General features: G+C 33.6%; 1 protein-coding gene, 1 long non-coding RNA gene and 2 pseudogenes across 5 annotated transcripts; all 4 read left to right on the top strand.

The window, feature by feature from the left end:
* The first annotated feature begins 2,576 nt into the window (after positions 1–2,576).
* LOC146907088 (uncharacterized) lies at positions 2,577–12,862 on the top strand. 4 transcript variants are annotated; one of them, XM_085729610.1, is made up of 12 exons: positions 2,578–2,914; positions 5,244–5,441; positions 9,193–9,457; positions 9,543–9,773; positions 9,859–10,098; positions 10,179–10,541; positions 11,299–11,597; positions 11,715–11,885; positions 11,977–12,081; positions 12,173–12,236; positions 12,331–12,426; positions 12,512–12,862. In XM_085729610.1, exons 3-12 carry the CDS (start codon positions 9,197–9,199, stop codon positions 12,629–12,631), a joined length of 1,950 nt encoding a protein of 649 aa, XP_085585736.1. In that variant the 5' UTR covers positions 2,578–2,914; positions 5,244–5,441; positions 9,193–9,196; the 3' UTR covers positions 12,632–12,862. The 4 variants fall into 4 exon arrangements, 3 of the variants coding, with proteins under 3 accessions (XP_085585736.1, XP_085585735.1, XP_085585737.1); XM_085729609.1 differs by lacking the exon at positions 5,244–5,441; XM_085729611.1 differs by lacking the exons at positions 2,578–2,914; positions 5,244–5,441 and having other exon boundaries at positions 9,310–9,444.
* On the top strand, positions 5,858–15,634 carry LOC146907086 (uncharacterized; annotated as a pseudogene).
* LOC146907087 (uncharacterized) lies at positions 13,334–14,541 on the top strand. Its single transcript, XR_015020296.1, has 2 exons — positions 13,334–13,750; positions 13,857–14,541. It is a non-coding gene; the product is annotated as an uncharacterized LOC146907087 (long non-coding RNA).
* A 2,286-nt stretch (positions 15,635–17,920) lies between the features above and the next one.
* LOC146907085 (FBD-associated F-box protein At5g56370-like) lies at positions 17,921–19,389 on the top strand (annotated as a pseudogene).
* The last annotated feature ends 1,703 nt before the right edge of the window (positions 19,390–21,092 follow it).

Genomic DNA, 21,092 nt, shown 5'->3' with positions numbered 1-21,092 from the left:
ATAGAGAATCAGCACATATTGTTAAGGTTAATGGAATGAGGAATGTTCAGTTGCACCATAATAAAATGCCTACACGGTTTTGACAAACAGAAAAGTGAGGAGTTATTCAAAAAAAGAAATTGTGTTGAAGATTTTGTCCCTTTGGACAGGGGGAGGTTGGGATTTGGGAAACAAACCTCAATGATATTCAAAAGTGTCTATATTTTGTATAATTGTGTTAAGGATTGGTTTGAATTTTGCTATTGCTATTAATGATTGGATACTGGTATGGAATTTGGTTTGCATTGGATACTGGTTTTGTATACTTATTGATTTATTGTATATCTTGGAGTTTATTTAGTTGTGACAGTTTTGTCTTTTTGTAGCTTTCTCTTTTGTAAAGTCCAAAGTGGTGTGTTTTTGTAATCATCAAAGTTAGTTTGCTTTGCTCTCTTTGTTATACAGAACCTAGTATCGTTTATGTTTTGATTATCCATCATCCTAAAATAGTATTGGTTTAGATTGTACAAAACACCAAAAATAATGAAAGTCAATTTTAAACAGTATAAAAGAATGCATAAGATAGTTTTATTAGTTACTAGTACTTAGGTAAGTTACAAGATGAAATATAACATCGAATAAAAGCGATACTGAACCATATAGGCAAGCTGCAAAGTCACACATCAAACCTTATTGACTATTACTCTATTAGCATGGCCAAGGAGTCTCACTCAAGAAAGAAAGAAAGAAAAAAGGATTTCAACAATTACACAAATATGTTTCGGTTCTTCATTTTGATCCCGCTATGTTTTAATTTTCTAGAAGTTAGTTTTGCCATATACACCATTACATCAACTTAGTTTATCAAGGACACTGAGTGGTTACCTCCTCAACCTTATGCGTACATGCTTAACCTAAAATTTGCATTAACCTCCCCAACCTGTTTAATGATTCTACTTAATCTTATTTTAAGTAGATACGTGAATACTCGATTTAAGTAAATAATGTAAATTAAGTTTACATTTATCTACTTAAACTGAATTTAAGTTAACATCAACTTTTAAATAAATGTTTACTTAAATTTAATTAACGTTAACACGTGGTGCACCATCAAATACCCGTAGCTTGTAGAGTGCATAACATATCAGCACGTTTAACAACAAGAAAAAAAATATAAACTCAACTTCATTGAAAAAAGAAATTCATTTCCCTATATTCAAATAGATTATGGATGAAAGAAGTTTTGATTTACTCTTTAATCTTTCATTGAGATTAATTGAATATCCATGATTGTTTGTAGGTAAAAAATGGTAAAAGTTTATAGTAACAATGAATCGGGGTTTTGAGAAAATTTATATGAAAGAGTAATTTTGACTTTATTGTAAAGTGTCTCGGGGCACTCTAAGAATTCTAAAATAAGCAATAATTCTTTAAAAAAAGTCAAATATTTCGATTTTCAAGACAATAATTACATGTATTTTTAAAAATACTTACTACTTATGAGTCGTAAAGAGTGCCGCGGACACTCATTAACATTTTCCTCACATTATTCGACACTGTTTAGCCCGTTGAAGAAGTGAGAACGAGTTTCTATCAAATGAGAGTACAGGTATTGACATCATACGACACAAGGGGTGTTCGCGGTCCAGTTTGGATTTGTTTTGAGGCAAAAAGTCAACCGATCTATTATTAATATTACACATACACAATAAAATAATAGATTTTATGCAAAATATAACACAAATCTATTAAAAGAAATTAACATTATATAATGAAAATGATCGTTTATATTTGAAATATATGATGTTGTAATAATATAGATTAAATTAATGCAATATAAAAGATTAAATGCAAGAAAACAACATATTAACACAATATATAACACTAATAAAATAATAAATAAGGATTAAAATATACTTTTGCGGTTTGGTTCGGTTTTGAAAAAGTGATCCGAAATCCGTTCCGATCCTAGCGGTTTTTACAAAACACCATCCAAACTCATCCAAAAAGATTCGGTTTTTTGCGATTTTTGATTTTTTTTATTTACGGTTTTATTTTGGATTGGTTTACGATTTTATTTTGGATCGGTTTGAATTTGAACACCCACACCATTTTACCCTACATCTTCTTCCAAAACCCTCGTTCTTTCATTCACCACTCTCAACTCTCAAAACAAAACACCTACATTCCTTCTAACCCTTTTGTCAATCGTTTTCCAGAGGCATTTTGGTTCAATTTGACAATCATGATCCCATGATTTAGCTTTGAAGATGTTTCGAACATCATTTTCTAAACAGATTAGAACTCTGATTTTGAAGAGTAGGGTTTGAGTTTGAAATGTCACGATCAAATCCAAGTGAAGATAGGATTAGTTTCTTACCAGATCCAATTATATGCCATATCCTCTCTTTTCTACCAACCAAACTCTCTGCTGCCACGAGCATCCTCTCAAAGAGATGGAAACCATTATGGCTCTCTGTACCCACTCTCCACTTCGATGATGCAACCTTCCCAAACTTTCTCCATCTCACTCCCACTCTAACAAATAAAAAACAAAATAATCTTTTCTCATTGTTACGTTTTGTTTCTTCAATATCCTTCACTACCTAAGTCCCTTCAGTCTCTCAAACCTTCAATCGAACCTCACCATTCCTCAATCGAACTCTCCACTCTCCACTACCTAATTTACGCAACTCTCAAACCTACCTATTCATAAACCCAAGGGATTCAGTTCTGAAAAGCTCAACACAGATACAAATCAGCCTCACCCAAACCTTCCTATTCATAAACCCTTGATCTGCCTTTAGGTTCTGAACTCCCAAACCTCCCGTCCTCAAGGGATTCATTGTTCTATTACTGGTTTGAAAAGGGTCAGATTTCTACATGCCTTTCTTCTTTTTCATCATCTCTCTGAGTCTTTGATATTTACTCTAAGGTACTATCTCTTTCCCTTTTGATTACCGCTTTATTTTAGATGTATTTGTTATTTGGATAAAAATCATGAAAATCAGAATATATTTGATGAATTTCATTCGTTTATTGATGACTCATTTGATCATAATTGTTAACTTTTTTTTCATCTGGTTATAATTTTTGAATTTTCAATTGAATCCACATAAATTTGAATTTAAGTTAACAATAGAATGCTCCTTAAATTATTGTTATAGTTATTGTTTGAAATTTTGTGATGAGAAGGATAAATATTATGTTTGTGCTTTTTGTTTAAATGTTTATCTTTTAGCGTTTTTTTCCCTCTTTTGATATTAGAAAGGGTACTGGAATTGATAAAAAAAAATTGATAAAAAAATAAATAGAGTACTCTGAATAATGTGAAAGAGGTTATGTGGGCAATAGAGGAGGAGAATCCTCATTTGGTTACTCTGGCCGCTATGGTGGTAGGGGCTATGGAAGTTAGGGTGGTCCAGGTACTTGTGGAGGTTATGAATCTGGCCTTGGGGCTAGTTTTGGTGGGACAGGAGGACCCTATTCTAGTAGGGGAGGTTATGGGGACAGTAGTTGTCGCCATCCTTACACAAGATGGTTTAATGACTAAGCTTTGCAGTAGAAATTGCTTGCAGGTTTAAGTATTTTCTCTAGTTACAAGGCACTTACTCCAGGTGGGCACTATCTAGAAGTCAGATGAACCACTAGCATGCCTGTTTTAATCATTTGTTTAGACAATGGAAGATAGAACTTCATCAATCTAGAGCTTTATGTACAACGTCTAGAGCTTCCCATCAGTCATCAGCCTATAAGATTTTAGTTAGATTATCTTTTATGGTATAATCAGATGTTTGCAAGTTAGACTCTTACCATTATGGATATCAATTTTAGTTAGTATCACTAAGTTGGGTGAATGTGTACTATTGTAGGTTAAGCTTCTTAGAATTTTGTTTGAAAGATTATTGTTCTTGATCTTTCCTATAGTTACACTTCGTGAGCCTATATTGTTTTCTTGATTTTCCCTATAGTTATGCTTGGTGAGCCTATATTGAAGATGTTACAAAACCTTTTCAGGTTATAGTATAGGTGCCATGATTTAGTTACATGTTTAGTTAGATGAATCCTATGATAGCACGTAATTAATTAAAACAGATTCCTCAAGTCACATTTCTTCTCGAAGGGTAGGTTTGATTGTTAGCAATCATAAATTGAAACTAGAAATTATTGGAACTTCAGTTAGGACCAATTTGTATAACTCTTTTGGTGCTGAGATAGCTAGTTTAGCACCTGAATCATGTACTTGTTTTGCAATTTTTGACTTAGTATTGAGAGGGTTGGCAATGGTCAGAATTGCAAAAACTGATAACACGACTAAGCATATGGTTGAGTAGATTGAGTTTGGAGACAATAAAAACACGACGTCGCCTTTTCTAATCTTAAGTACATGGAACAAAGCTGTTGCAAGGGAGTAAACTGATCGACGAATCTCACCGTAGGTTACTATGGTCGGTACTTAAGTCAATGAATGCAGTTCTTGCATCAACAAGATCTCCTTGTGGGAACTGTGATAGCACATGAGTTGCAGTGTTGAGATCTGGCTTTGTTGGGATTTCATGTATGGTTTCAAGCTTAACAAGAGAATGGTAAATTCCTGTTCTTGGATTGTAGCCAGTGCAGTTAATGGAGGCAGAGATTCGCTAGATTCTTCTTCAATGGATCACCAAATTTCCTCTCCTGACATTATTTTTCTGCAAAATTGATAGACGTGTTAAGCTAGTTGTCAATGCAAATGTAGTGTGGTTGTGACAAAATAAGTGCAGCATAAACAACATTTATAGTATATACAAGGTTTTTTTTCGTAAAGTACTAGGACTAACATTGTTAACTATGTCAGTTTTATGCTTGATGTATATAGCAAATTAGCAATAAAGTAACTAGTAGATATATGCTTGACATTGTTAACTATAGTATATCTAGAGTGAAACATATATAGCAATAAAGTAGCTAGTAGATATATGTTTGACGTTCTCTACATAGGCCAAGATAAATAAATTGAAAAATGAATATTCTTTTCATTAACCATAGAATATTTGAAGGTTTGTCTTCTCTCCTCTCTCCTTAATTGACGTGTACTATAAAATAAGTATAAAATAAGTATTACTATTTAATATAAAATAACCATAAAATAAATATCTTCTCATGCACTTGAATTTTATCATTATATTATTATACTTCTATGGGTTACTTTAATATTTGTTTGTAGTTGATTAAAGCATTGAGTTTGTTTATTAGGATTGATTAATTTTGTTTGAATGGTGCAGGTAGAGTTTACTTCTTGTTGACGACCTCCGCCGTTTACGGCCTCTGCTCACCACTCATTTTTTGTGTGTGGTGAATTCCTTCTCTGTTCACGACCTAAGGTTACTACAAGTGATCACTCGATTCCTTCTCTTCGTTCTGTTCTTCTATTCGGAACATCTTCGATCCTAGATTTTCTCCAGAGCGTTAAACTCAAACTTGTAAGTTTTCTATAACATTATATTGATTTTAGCTTCACTTGAATTTTTATTTGTTTTTTGTTGTGGTTGAAATAATTTAAAGTTGGGCTCTTTGTGTTGGATGATTTTGAGTTTGAGTTTAACTATATACTATTGTTGTTGTTTGTTTGTTTCGTCTGAATTAGAAAACATAATTTGTTAATGAGCAATGCTAGCTTGTAAAACCCTTATTTTTCCTAGTTAATTAAATAAAATTCATAGGATCTCACCAAATAGTGACACTCAGTGCATTTAAGGTGAACTACATTCGGTAAGAACACCGAGTAATCTAGAATGTGTTTTTAATTTTATTTTTAGAAGAATCAAAAAAATTAGTATACAACTACTTGGATTTAAAGGTTTAGCGTGTGTGTTTTTTTTCTTACCAGAACCTAACTATGGATCGTAGTTGGATGCAAAAAAATCGTGTGAGTATTGAGTATAAAAATGGAGTGTCGGAGTTTCTTAAATTTGCCGAAACTAATCTTCCTAACAGTAATGGAAGATTTCATTGTCCTTGCGTTAAGTGTTTCAATATCGCACCTCTAGAAGCAGAGGTCGTACGCGAATACCTAGGAGTTCATGGGATTTGCCAAAATTATACGACATGGACATGGCACGGTGAATTGGCAGATGCGCCAAAGTCCCCCCAACAAAAGGAGCTTGATGTAGAGATGGGTGATCGTCTAGAAGAAATGATTCATGATATTGGACAAGAATCTTTTCAAAGAGCACATGTGTATGATACTCTGCGCAGTGACAGCAAAGAACCTTTGTATTCGGGTTGTAAAAAATTCACACGATTGTCAGCCGTGTTGAGATTGTTCAATTTGAAGGCAATACATGGTTGGACTGATAAGAGTTTTACAGAATTGCTTGAGTTGTTGAAGGAGATGCTTCCAGGAGAAAACACATTACCAAACCGCACCTATTTGGCAAAAAAGATATTATGTCCGATGGGTATTGAGTATAAGAAAATACATGCATGCCCCAATGATTGCATATTGTACTGGAAAGATAACGAAGAGAAAGACAAGTGTCCCAAGTGTATGATATCACGTTATAAGAAGAAGGGAGATGATGAGGGTTCTGATGTTAGCACAAAGGGTCCTCCTGCCAAGGTGTTATGGTATCTTCCAATCATTCCAAGGTTTAAGCGATTGTTTGCTAATGCAACTGATGCAAAGAATATTAGATGGCATTCAGAAGAGAGAAAAGATGATGGAAAACTTCGTCATCCTGCTGATTCTTTGCAATGGAAAAAAGTTGATTCTCTGTTTCCAGAATTTGGCGATGAGAAAAGAAACCTTAGGCTTGGACTTTCTACAGATGGAATGAATCCTTACGGTAGTTTAAGTAGTATCCATAGTTCATGGCCTGTTGTCTTGGTTATTTACAATTTATCCCCTTGGTTGTGCATGAAGCGCAAATATCTTATGTTATCAATGATGATTTCTGGACCAAAACAACCGGGAAATGACATAGATGTTTATCTAAGTCCCTTGATTGAAGACTTAAGAAGGTTATGGGTGGAAGGCATTGATGTATTCGACGGGTATTCACAAGAAAATTTCAAATTGCGCGCCATGTTATTTTGCACAATCAATGACTTTCCAGCTTATGGGAACTTGTCTGGTTATAGTGTTAAGGGGCATAAAGCATGTCCTATATGTGAAAAAGACACATGCTACCATCAATTGCAACATGGAAGGAAGACCGTTTATCTTGGACACTGAAGATTTCTCAGACGTAATCACCCATATCGGCGGTTGAAAAAGGCTTTTAATGGATCCAAAGAGAACAAAGTTGCTCCGAAGGCCTTAACTGGGGAAGAAGTCTATCAGCGGGTGAAGGACATAAATGTTAGTTTTGGAAAGAAAGAAAAGCATGCTAATGAAAAAAATATATGGAAGAAGAGGTCAGTGTTCTTTGATCTTCCATATTGGTCAAGTCTTGATGTAAGACATTGTATTGATGTCATGCATTTGGAGAAAAATGTGTGTGATAGTGTAATTGGAACACTTCTCAACATTCAAGGCAAGACAAAAGATGGTTTGAATGCTCGTTTAGATCTTGTTGCAATGAAAATAAGAAAACAGTTAGCTCCAGAAACAAGAGGTAACAAGGTATATTTGCCACCTGCATGTCATACATTGTCTAAAGAAGAGAAAATAAGTTTTTGCGAGTGTCTACAAGGTGTTAAGGTGCCACAGGGATACTCGTCAAATATTAAGAGTCTAGTGTCAATGAAAGATCTCAAGCTAGTTGGATTAAAATCTCATGATTACCATGTATTGATGCAACAACTACTACCAGTGGCTATTCGTGGAATCTTACCAAAGAATGTTCGACATGCCCTAATTAGATTGTGCTTATTCTTCAATGATATATGTAGTAAAGTGATTGACCCTAATAAATTAGATTAGTTGGAAAACGAGTCTATTTTTATCTTGTGTCGGTTAGAGATGTTCTTTCCACCCTCATTTTTTGACATCATGGTTCATTTAATAGTCCATCTCGTGAGAGAGATTAGAATGTGCGGTCCTGTTTATTTAAGGTGGATGTACCCTTTCGAACGATACATGAAGATCTTGAAAGGTTATGTAAAGAATCTATATCGTCCGGAAGCATCTATTGTCGAAAGGTACATCACAGAAGAAGCAATTGAATGTTGTACAGACTATATGTCAGATGTAAAATCTGTAGGGCTTCCTAAGTCACGTCATGAGGAAAGGTGTGATGGTAAGGGTACACGTCTAAAGGTTAAACACATGGCTCATTCACAAGTGTTTCAAGCACATTTGTATATATTGAATAACACAACCGAGGTTGAGCCATACTTGTTAGAACATAAAACCATTGTCAAGTTCAAATATCCTCGAATGAACGAAAAATCGGTGTTGAAAGAACATAACAAGACATTCATAGACTGGTTTAAAACCAAGGTTCTGAATGATGATACAGCTTCTGAAACATTAAAATGGTTAGCAAATGATCCTAACTATAATGTCTTGTGTTGGAGTAGGTACGATATAAATAAAATTTCCTTTTGTACCAAGTCACAGGATGACAAGAGTACCATGCAAAACAGTGGGGTCATGATCATGGCTTCTGCAATGCACTTCTCTAGTTCAAAGGATAAAAACCCCGTTCTTGCATCCATACCTTATTTTGGTGTCATTGAGGAGATTTGGGAGCTAGATTATTCCAAGTTTAAAGTGCCTGTTTTTAAATGTAAGTGGGTTAATAGTAACAATGGTGTACAAACTGATGAATTCGGATATACATTGGTGGACCTTGATAAGGTAGGTTACATGGACGAACCTTTCATTATGGCAGCACACGCAAGACAAGTATTTTATGTCAAGGATCCCTCTAATAACAGGTGGTCAGAGGTCCTCCAAAGAAGAAGCATGCATCCGAGTGATGAAATTGATGATTCAACTTTAGATATAGATGACACTACTTTTTCAACACAAAGACCTTCTTTCACTAATGATAATGAAGTAGACGACGTATATGCCACTCGTTATGATCATCACGAAGGGATATTAGAGGACAATAAATGAGAACAAAAAAAAACTTCTTATAGGTTTATACTCGTTAATTTTTTATTTATAGGTTTATACTTGTTAATTTTTTATCTATTGTTATATTTTTGTTAATTAGTGTTTGTGTTTATTTTTTATCGTTATTGAGAAGCTAACCGATACATTATTTTTTTCTAAAAAAGCATCATGACTGATTCATCAGACTCCTCTCCACCAAAGAAAAGGACTAGAGGTGCCACGACCATGACACGTTTCATTACCAGCCTAGAAGCTGGTAAGAGATTCGAGGTTGATTTTGATGAAGTTACATTTGCACCCAGAGGTGAATATGCTGCGAAATTCATTAGTTACGTGTCTTACCTTTCTCGTAGCAAGGTTGATATTAATAATGAGAATTGGAAAGCAGTACACAAAGAAGTGAAAGATAAGCTATGGCAAGATATTACAGTAATTACTCTTAACACAATTCTTTGTCAGCTATTATTCACCTTAAGAGCCATACATGGTTACTAACAACTCCCCTTTTTTGCAGGAAAGGTTCACTTGTCCTACTCCTACTAATCCAAATGATGACAAATTTAAGAAGAAATGGTTAGTTCATATGGGGGATCGTTGGAAGCATTTTAAGGCAGACCTCACCGACACTTATGTATTTGGAAATGGTGATAAAGATGGCAACTCAACACCAATTCTTAAATACAAATATATCTCTGAGGATCAGTGGAATAAGTTTGTTAAGAGTCGAACTACAATGGAATTTTTGGTTTGTTGAAATAATAGATTTTTCTATGGCTTGGCTAATTTGATTTTCTTTATTGAATTTTATTTTATTGCGTTCTATTTTACAGGAGAAAAGGGAAAGGGGCAAGAAAAATGCGTCAAAAAATGTCCACCCCCACATACTGTCCCGTGGTGGTTACGATAAGCTTAAAGCCAACCTAATGGAAGAGAGGATGAAACAAATGCTTGAAGAAGGCTCTTTGATTGATCTTCCCACACTACCACGATACGAAGTATGGCTGAAGGCCAGAACGAAGCCATCAGGTGATTATACATCTGAGGAAACAAAAATGGTGGCTTCTAAGATTGTAAGTAAATATTTGTTTTGTTAAATGTGCTTGTTTTGTAATTTATGCATTGCTTCACATTCTGTATATATATGTTATAGGGGGAGTTAGTTGAACAAAGCACACAGGGTACATATGTTCCCCAAGGATGTGAGGATATCTTGACTGAAGCCATTGGAACACAAGAGCGCCCGGGTCGTGTACGCACTGCTGGTTGGTACATGGGATTTAAGGAATACTATGGTAAATCTACAAGATCCACTTCACAACGTATCTCTATGGATGACCTGGTGGCGGTGAGGAAACATATGGAGCAAAATATGGAAAATAAAATCCGAGAGAAGGTTGAAAATGAGTTTGAAAACAAATTGAAGGAGATGAAAAAGGTCCAACAGGAGGAGATGGAAAAGTTCCAAAGAGAAATTGAAAGGAATTTTTCACAACAACTAACTGGAATGAAGGAGGTACATTTTCATTAACTAATTTTCATTATGGGTTTTGTTTGTTTGTAGATTATGTTTTTGGGTAATTTTTATTAGCTTTGTAGTTTTGGTTTCGTAGATTATGTGTGTTGTCGATAATTTCTTAACATAGAAAATTGTGATGAGTCATTGAAGGTTTACATCTACATCACTTTAGCAAGTTTAACGAGTTGCAATTGTTTTCATGGACTACATGTTTTAAAACCAAATTAATCAACGAAGATTTTTCTTAGATAGTAGTAGTGGTAAGTTCTGCAGTGCATTGCAAAAGTCTCAAAATCCTTAACATATGTTTACCTCAAGATGACCCTTTACTATGTTTGTAGTAGCCTCTGTGATAATTATAAGTTGACTTTCTATGCTCTTCAAGATGTTAGAAAGGGCGTTTCGATAAGACTGATGTATTTGAGGTTTGCTTCCATATGCAAACCACTTTATAGGAAAACTACTACAACTATACTTAACTCGTAAAGATATGAATTCTGATACATTAAGCAAAAAAAAAAACATATCAAAATAGTGCTGCATGATTTTTAATGGTGTATACAATTACTTTTTCTTTGGTCCAATCATATAGTTGATTAATAAGGAAGAATAACTTCAAGTCATAATTCTACAATCTTTTATGTACTAGTTGATTTAATTACTTCCAACATAAACGTTGATTCTTGTGTGCACATGCTAATATATTCATTATGACAACGAACTATTATTTTCATTTCTTCGCCCACTTTTACAGTTGATGTTGTCCATGGGGACGAACAATTGTGATGCTGCACAAAATTTTGTTTCTCAAAGAGTTACATTGGATACTAGCACCGAGGATAGTTGTTCAGAGATGTTTGTGACAAATGAAGAAGATTTCATCAAGAAGATCACCAATTTCAAGGAAGACATGATCAAAGACAAGAAAGAAACTTTGAAAATAGAATTGGATCACGACAAAATTAATCCATACTTTTATGTTGATATAGATGACCTTAATGTTATGGTTAGTATCAAATGGCTTTCCATGCGCGTCTTGTCCTTGTGGTGCACGTAAGTATTTTATTCATAAATTTATTTTCTACGTATGAATTATAATTAACATTTGTTTAAATAATTTAGGTATTTGCATTACATGCATTATAATTAACATTTGTTTAAATAATTTAGGTATTTGCATCGGTTGTGTATCTCCAAGGGCTCTAGCGAGCAATTCGGTTTCTTTGATCCATTAAAGACATTTAACAGCAAACCTGGTGACTCTGATACCATCCAAGTATTCATACAAAATAAGTTGATTAATCAACCAAAAAAATGTTACTTAGGACCACGTGTTAATGGGTAAGTTTATATCACTAATTTCATTGTCAAATTGCCAGTTTATTCTTCTTTTGTTTGTTTGCGCATCTGATTCTTGTTTGTGAAATTACAGCAAACACTGGCAATTGTTTGTAATTTGTCCAGATGATAATAAAATTTATTGGTTTTGTTCGTTGGGGAGTTTGCCAAACGAGACTTTTAAGGGCGTGCTTGAAAGGTAAAATTTCTTTTTACTATTTCGTTGAGATTGCAATTGATTGTTTATTAGAATTAGGTGTTTAATGAACATATTTACATTTTTGTTGAAGGGCTGTGAGAGGATACAATACCTTGATAGGTCGTAGAAAAAAGCCTAGATTGATACCTATCACTGTAAGTGCATTGTCTTAAATTCATTGACATTCTATAGTAATAGTTAACATGCATATTGATCGATTATTATATGATTGTTTGTATTCATTTGTAGACACATCAACAAGACAATGATTGGGCTTGTGGTTATTATGTTATGAAAAATATGTTTGACATTGTTCAAACAGGTATTTTTCAAAGACTAGATGAGGTAATTACATTTTAAACATTTTACTATATATGTATGATTAATGAAAATCATGTCACGTGTTTAATGTTTTTGTTTGAAATTGTAGATATTTGATGATCCATCACCATATGAGAAAGATGTCGTGGATGATATGAGACAACATTGGGCTCAATTCTTTTTGCAAATAGTTAAAGAGCAACAACAACAAAATGAAGATAAATGTTAGAAATCAAAGAAAGGAATTATATATGAAATTTTGAAGTACTTTTCTTTTTCTTTTTTTGAATAGGATTTTGTATTTACGTTGGTTTTTGAATAAGTTATTCGTTTTAATATTATGGTATTTACATTGTTTATACAATATATATATATATATATAGTATAATTTGTTATATATAATTGAGAATTTTGTTGTTTGATCTAGTTTTTTCAAAGTGAGCAACATTTAAAAAGTAAACACCAACAAATTTTAACAGTTTGCAACACCCGTTTATATATAAAATTGGTTTGTATGTCAATTTTCAACACCTGTTTAATATTAAACTAGGTGTTATATAGTTTTTCTCATACCTGTTTTTGGGTAAAAGCAGGTATTGTATATAATTTTAAAACCTGTTTTTGGTGAAAATATGGTGTTAAATGTTAGCTTTAAGGTACTTACAACCTACCGGTACAAAATTTTACACCTATTTTTGTATTAAAAAAGGTGTTATATGCACGGTTTTACACCTGTTTTAGTGTAAAAGTGGGGTTACAAATACACATATTACACCCGTTTATAAGAAAAAACAGGTATAATATGTAGTTATTATACCCAACGAAAAACAGGTGTCGTATCTCAAACTTACAACACCCGCTGATATAACCCCGGCAAAAAACAGGTCTTAAATCTCTAAAAAACAGGTTTTGTATCCCTGATTTGCACTAGTGCCAATGAGGAGGAATCGAAAACGTCAATCTCGAAATATCCGGCATTCTTTTCTTTAAAGTCAATTTACCTACTAGTATTTTCAGTTGTAGGACCCTTGTCGTTCTTCATTTGGAAGGGTTCAGAGTGAATGACCTTTCTCAATTGGTTGTAGATTTCCCTCTCCTAAAAACTCTTCATCTATGTTTTATGCGTTTTGAAGTTCTTGAACATTTTGTAAAGCTTTTATCTGGATGTCCCATTTTAGAGGAACTGCGAATAAATTTGGTATACCCAGCGAAAAAGTCACTTGTTTCAGTGGAAAATTCTCAGTGCTTACCAAATTTGGTTAAAGCAAACATTTCTGACTTGTCTCCTAGGGTGGCGAATGTTCTGTTTACTTTCCTTTGCAGGGCAAAAATTCTGTGTGTAGAACTGGTAAGAATGTTATATGAGTCTCTCCGATAAATGTTTTAATGAGGGGGGGTGGGGGGGGGGGGGGGGGGGGGGTTATTTCATTTCTAACTTTTGTATTTCATTACAGAACACAGGTTATAGCCATTTTCCTTTGTTTCAAAATCTAATCCACATGGAACTTATTCTCAAGCGTAAACGCTATGAGAAGTGGAAGTTGGTGATAGAAGTGCTCAAACGTTGTCCCAAACTTCAAAATCTAACCATTCATGAGGTTTTGTTGTTGTAGATGATTTTCTCTTTGCTTTTTACCTTAACATATTTATTTATTAACAAAATATTTGAATTGTTGACAGGAATCTAGGAATAAGAAGGAAGTTGTGGATAATTGGATGAATCCAACAATTGTTCCTGAATGCCTTTCAACACAGCTCAGAACATGTTTGCTTAAAGGCTATAAAGGCACGGAGTGTGAAATTCAATTTGCAAAATATATTATGCAGAACGCGAAAGTGCTGAAAACCATTTCAATTGTGTCTATCCCATAGATATAAATCTCAAGTACCAAGTGATATCGAAATTAGCTTTGTCAGCAAGGGCCTCAACAACATGTGAACTCATATTTGATTGATGACAGTTAGGGCATAGTTGCAATAGTTCTTATGTGTGCTTTTTATATTAGATTCTAACATATGCAATGCTAAGATTTAATGGTTTTCAAAGGCATGACCTATGTTTCATTTTGACTCTGTCATTTAGATTTTCAAATATGTATTGGCTTTCATGTATTAAAGGTATGTCAGATCCTTTCAACCAAGTCGTCTCTTATCTCTTTGATGGTTGTTTACATCTATGCCATCATCATTAGCTCTTAGAATTTAATTACTATTTGCTTCTCTTGAATTTTGTCATCCACTTGCTATAGTAATTGGAATCAAGACCTACGTCAATTGGAACTCGTTTTTTTTTCCACTTGTTTTAATATCTGTTATCAATGAAAACTATTTAGGTTGCAAAGCTCCTTTATTAACATTATTTAGGAAAAATAATGAAAGATGAAGATAATTGAAATATTCTGTACTCAAATATATGTTACTCTCTTATATAACCTTTATATAACCTTTATTTATTGACATATTTTTTATTGACATATTTTTCGTCAGTACTATGCAAATGTTATTGCAGTATTATGTTGTTACGTTTCATATAATATATTTTTGAGCTACTAGAGATGTGTTTGACTTAGTTCTTGGTTTTTCTCTCAGATGCTATTTGATTTCGTATTTGACCAAATTATATAATTTTTCTTATCAATCTCATTGTACAACTACCATGGCCTATGATATGAGGTACGGCATGGGAAATAGAGAATCAGCAGATATTCTTTTGCACAATAATAGAATGCCTATACGGCAGTGAAAAATGGCTGATGACAAAACAGAAAATTTAGTTTTGGTGAGTAGGACTGTAGGAGCTATGCAAAAAGATTGTGTTTAAGGTTTTGTCACTTGGGCCCGAGAGGGTGGCGAATGAACCTCGATGATCCTCAATAGTTTCTATATTTTGTATACTGGTTAGGGATTTGGTTTGCATTTTGCTATTGCTATTAGTGATTGAAAACTGGTTTGGTATTTGGTTTGTATTTGATATTTCTGACTTCCTGTTACTATTTGCATACTGTTTGGTATACCTATGGATTTATTGCATTTTGGTTTGCATTTCTATTCCCGTTACTGATTTCACACTGTTTCGTATACTGGTTTGCATTTGGTCTGGATCTTGATTTGCTATTATTTATTGCATACTGGTTTTGTGTGACTAATAATAAGGGAGGAGATGCAACTGGTCTCAATCACTTTCATTGTGATTGTCGGAGTTCGTTCTTGTTTGTCTATTTTTTTCCTTTGATTTGATTGTGCTTTTGCTCTGATACCTCACTCAATCATTGTTGCTTTGAAATATGTCATCTTAGGGCTCTATCGTCTAATGAATATATTGGTTTGAATATTTGCTCTCATGATTAAATCTATTACTCTGATAGTTATTTTCTTATTGGGTATGTCTGCTCTGATGTTGGTAACTGAAGCTTCTTATTATAATTTCTTCATGCTTTGAGAAATCGCATTTACTAGCTCTAATATTGATGGTATCACTTCATTCCTAAGCATAAAAAGAAACATTATTATATTGAAAATATAATACAATATTTAATAAGAACCTCACTGTCATTGTTTCCTCCTCTCTGCATTCTATTCATAAAATTAGAAAAGTAGATTTACATAAAATTAGGGTTCTAGGCTTGGTTTGATAGGATTAGGTAATTAGACTCATCCAACAATCCCAAGACAAAGAAGTCTATTCACTCATGTTCATCATAGACAAAGAGGTGGAGAAGAAGAAGAAAGACATAAAAATAAATAGCTGAAAGTAAAGAACAAGAATTTTAAAGAACAAGGAAAAATAAGAACTTTTATTCAAAGAAATAATTGTCACGTAAAATTCACAAGAACAAAAGATGAATAATAAGTCTGGTGGATGCTCTATTTATAGCCTAAAATCTAACTTAAGCCCTAAGAAAAGGCATAAAAATTACATAGCAAGCAACCCATTGGCTTTTAGGTCTGAGAAATAACAAAACATAGCAGATGGGACAAGGCAAGGTCGTGCTCAACTTGGCACGGACCGTTCCTGTCATTCTGGCAAAATCAGCAAAAGGGGAAAAGAGCGTCGCGCACGACCGTGCGCCTGCAGGCACGAACCGTGCCTGTCTTCCTGGAATCATAGGCACGTTTAAACAAGGGCAACACAGTTTGGTCTTAGTCAGGCACGATCGTGCTTGATATTTTTGCATAGGATCTTCATATTTTTTGTCTCGATCAGCCCAAATCATGCTCTAGAACCTTCCATTCCTTAACCATGCACCAAAACCCTTTCTTTTGTTCCAAGACTCAATCTTTTACCATATTTGTTCCTGAAATTAAATAACAAACAAATTGAAGTACCAAAGTTCTAAAAAGTAATTAAAAACAAATAAAATCTTAATAAAATAAACTTGAAAACCAACTAATTATTGACTTATCAAACTCCCCTATACTTGAATTTTTGCTTGTCCTCAAGCAAACGGCATAAACATTAGCAGCATTAACAACATTTAACATATGACAATACAGTTAAAAACTTTTGTCTCCTCCAAGGCTTTGTTTTCAGCGTACACTAATCACAACTTCAAGTATTTCTCATGAACCTATTCAACCCAACAACAAGTTTCAAGTGAGTGTGTGTGTGTGTAGTCCAGCTTTTTCTTGTTCCTGTGTAAGAGATATTATGAGGAAACAGGTTCTAACCTTAATACTAAACCAACCGAGAAAAGTTCTTTCTTCATTTTATATAAGAGTGGCGGGAATTATTTTTTTCTCCTCTAGATGTGGTAATTTGCTACAAAAGACATAAAGAGGTAAAAATATGCTCAAATGTCAAATGATTATGATGAAACAAAATTGTGTTTTTGGTGGTAAAAAAAAAGAGAAAATAAAAGATATACTATGGATTGATACTGTAATGATTAGAAAAGTTTAAAATATACTTCTAATGAGTAGTTTGTTGAGATATTTATGCTACAAAAATATTAAAAGTAAACAAAAATTTAAGAAGCTAAAATGAAATATATTAACCAAAGTAATGTCCTTGTGAGTTTAGTTCAGTTGTTAAGAACAATGCATAATATATGCAAGGTCTGGGGTTTGAACCGGGAAATATATTAATTTTTTATTCGTCTTTAAAAGTAAATTAAAAGCTTAAATAAAAATTTAGTTGATAAGATCAAATATTTATGCCAAATAAAATATTTGTTTTTTTTAAGAAAATAAAATATTAGTTTTAGAAAAGAAAATAATAAAAATAAAAATATCGAAGAATAAAAAATTTCTTACTATATATCGATGAGGTCTTGATTGTTACATTAGGGTTTTGGCCTCCATCACAACATACGACGTTTTCCCCCTCAATCTTTTTCAGAACCCCCTCATTCATTCACCATTCTCAACTTACAAAACAAAACACTCACATTCCTTCTAAGTTCTTCTGACCCTTCTTGTCAATAGCTTTCCATGATTTCATGATTTAGCTATAAAATTGTTTCGAACCTCAATTTCTAAACAGATCAATTTTGTTTAGATCGCTGGTTTTAGATTAGGGTTTGAGTTTTGAAATATGTCACGATCAATCCCGACCGAAAATAGGATTAGCGCATTACCGGATCCCATTATACATCACATACTTTCATTTCTCCCAACCAAACTCTCTGCTGCAACAAGCATCCTTTCAAAGAGATGGAAACCACTGTGGCTCTCAGTTCCGACTCTCCGCTTCGACGACAAAGCCTTCCCGAACTACTGACTCCTATTTCAGATTTGCGTCCTCCGTCTTTCTCTTACGAGTCATCACGTTACCCATCCGATCATTCCACCTCAAATGTTCACCAGCTTCTACCCATTACTCACACGATATCAATCGATTTGTCTATGCCTCTGCTCAACGAGGAGGAATCGAGAGCCTCAATCTCGAAATATCCAGCAGCATGGTTTTCCTTAAAGTCAATTTACCTACTAGTATTTTCAGCTGTAGGACCCTTGTCGTTCTTCATTTGAAAGGGTTGAGAGTGAATGATCTTTCTCAATTGATTGTAGATTTCCCTCTCCTAAAAACTCTTCATCTAAGGGTTATGCGTTTCGATGTTCTTGAAGATTTGGTAAAGCTTCTATCAGGATGTCCCATTCTAGAGGAATTGCAAATAGATGGGGTACATGGAGGGAAGTCACTTGGTTTAGTGGAAAATTCTCAAAGCTTACCGAATTTGATTAAAGCAAACATTTCTCATTTGATGATTAGTAGGGAGGCGAGTGTTGTGTTTACTTTGCTTCGCAGGGCAAAAATTATGTGTCTAATGTTGGTAAGAATATTATATGACTCTCTCCAATAAATATTTCAATGAAATTAGTGTTTATTTCATTTCTAACTTTTGTATCTCACTGCAGGACATAGGTTATATCCATTTTCCTTTGTTTCAAAATCTAATCCACATGGAACTTCTTTTTATGCTTCAACGCTGTGAGAAGTGGAAGTGGGTTATAGAAGTCCTCAAACGTTGTCCCAAACTTCGAAATCTAATCATTCATGAGGTTTTGTTATTGTCAATTATTTTCTCTTTGGTTTTTACCTCAACATTTTTTCACCTCTTTATTTTTTATTAACAAAATATTTGAATTGTTGACAGAAGTCTAGGATTGAAGAGGGAGTTGTGGATAATTGGATGGATCCAACAATTATTCCAGAATGCCTTTCAACCCAGCTCAAAACATGTTCGCTTGAAGGCTTTAAATGCATGGAATTTGGGATTCAATTTGCAAAATATATTATGCAGAATTCAAAAGTACTGAACATCATGTCAATCAAGAGTGCCTCTTCCGTAGATTTAAATGCCAAGTACCAAATGTTAATGAAATCAGCTTCATGGACAAGGGCTTCTACAAAATGTAAACTCTTATTTAAATGATGGAAGTTAGGGCATAGTTGCAATAATAGTTCTTATATGTTATTTTATATATTAAAATCTATGTATGCAATGCTAAGATTTGATGGTTTTCAAAGGCATGACCTCTGTTTCATTTTGACTTCTATGTCATTTAGATTTTCAAATATATATTAGATTTCATCTATTAAATGGATGCTATATCCTTTTTACCTTTTAATTTTCTATCTCTTCGATGAGTTTTTACATGACTTGTATCAATGTATGTCATTTTCGGGTCATCTCATGGACTTGTGGGAATGAATAATATCATTTTCACTGTGTGCTTCACTTGAGAGTATTAGTCTTGTATAATATCTTTCTCATTTTGGTAGCTTTTAGAATTTAAACGCTAATTATTTCTAATGAATTCTTTCTTCCACTAGCTATAGTAAGCTCCTTTGTAAACAATTTTGAGGTAAAGTAAAGATAAAAGAAAAAGGAATTATTCTTTACTCAAATATTTTACTCTCTAATTGAGCTTTTTGTCAGTACTATACCAATGTTTTTGCAGTATTAGATTAGTTGCATTGCATATAATGGATTTCTGAGTTACTAGAGAGATATTTGACTTTGTTCCTGAGTTTTTTCTCATGTGATATTTGTTTTTGCAATTGACCAAATTATATAATCTTCCCTATATATAAATCAGCACATATTGTTAAGGTTAATGAAATGAGGAATGTTCAGTTGCACCATAATAGAATGCCTCCTCGGTTTTGTAAAACAGAAAAGTGAGGAGTTATTCAAAAAAAATTGTGCTGAAGATTTTGTCCCTTTGGACAAGGGAGGATGGGAAATAACCCTCAATGATCTTCAAAAGTTTCTATATTTTGTATTATGGTTCCTTGCATACTTGTTAGGGATTGGTTAGCATTTTGTATTTTGATTTTGCTAGAATTTATTGCATACTGGTTTTGTGTGACTAATGATAATGGAGGAGATGCAACGGGTCTCGATCATTTCCATTGTGCTTGTTGGAGTTCGTTCACGGTTGCCTATTTTTTCTCTGATATTGATTGAGCTTTTGCTCAGATATCTCTCTCAATCATAAATATGTCATCTTAGGGCACTATCGTCTAATGAATATATCAGTTTGAATATTTGCTCTGATGACTAATTCTATTAGTCTGATAGTTATTTTCTGATTGGATATGTCTGCTCTAATATTGGTAACTGAAGCTTCTTATTTTAGTTTCTTCATGCTTTGATCAACCATGTTTTAAGAAAACGCGTTTGCTAGCTCTAATATTGATTGTTTCACTTCATTTCTAAGCATAAAAAAATACTTTATCACATTGAACAAATAATATAATATTTAATAAAGAAAAACCTCAGTGTTATTGTTTCCTCCTCTCTGCATCCTATTCATATTTTACTGGAGTGCTGGTGCCAAGAGCTAGTTTGTTGTATGAAGTCAAGTTTGTTATGTAGAACTCCATTTGTTTGGATACTACTCATTAGGTTGAGAATTTTATATCAACTTGGAATAATGAGTTTGATGTCATGATCAAACAAGGTGATCATAGGTTATTATGCCTAATTTTATATGTTGAGACCTTTTTTCCAGGAACACATGAACATTGTTGGGTAGTTTTCTGTATATTTCCTTGATAATGTCAATCATTTATTTGTAAGTCTCTTCTCCCAATCCTGTAACCATTTGTCCTCATTCAATCTTCAATATAACATGGTGAGTGATTGTAACTTATGCCTTTGCATACAAAAATATGATGATAGACTAAATGATAGCCAATCGAGAAAGTATAATGATCTAATCGATTCTGGATTGGGTTTTAG

This window comes from Medicago sativa, chromosome 7 (assembly GCF_051527215.1).
Source record: "Medicago sativa cultivar Bolivia chromosome 7, Bolivia_mono, whole genome shotgun sequence".
NCBI lineage: Eukaryota > Viridiplantae > Streptophyta > Magnoliopsida > Fabales > Fabaceae > Medicago > Medicago sativa.
Note: the sequence above shows the minus strand (reverse complement) of the source record. Positions and strands in the feature narration are given on the sequence as shown.

Coding starts and splice junctions, on each gene's coding strand:
- LOC146907088 (XM_085729609.1), top strand. CDS start 9,197: ATGACTGATTCATCAGACTCCTCTCCACCAAAGAAAAGGACTAGAGGT. Junction 11,598..11,714: donor GTCTTGTCCTTGTGGTGCAC/GTAAGTATTTTA, acceptor TAAATAATTTAG/GTATTTGCATCGGTTGTGTA. Junction 12,427..12,511: donor TTTTTCAAAGACTAGATGAG/GTAATTACATTT, acceptor TTGAAATTGTAG/ATATTTGATGATCCATCACC.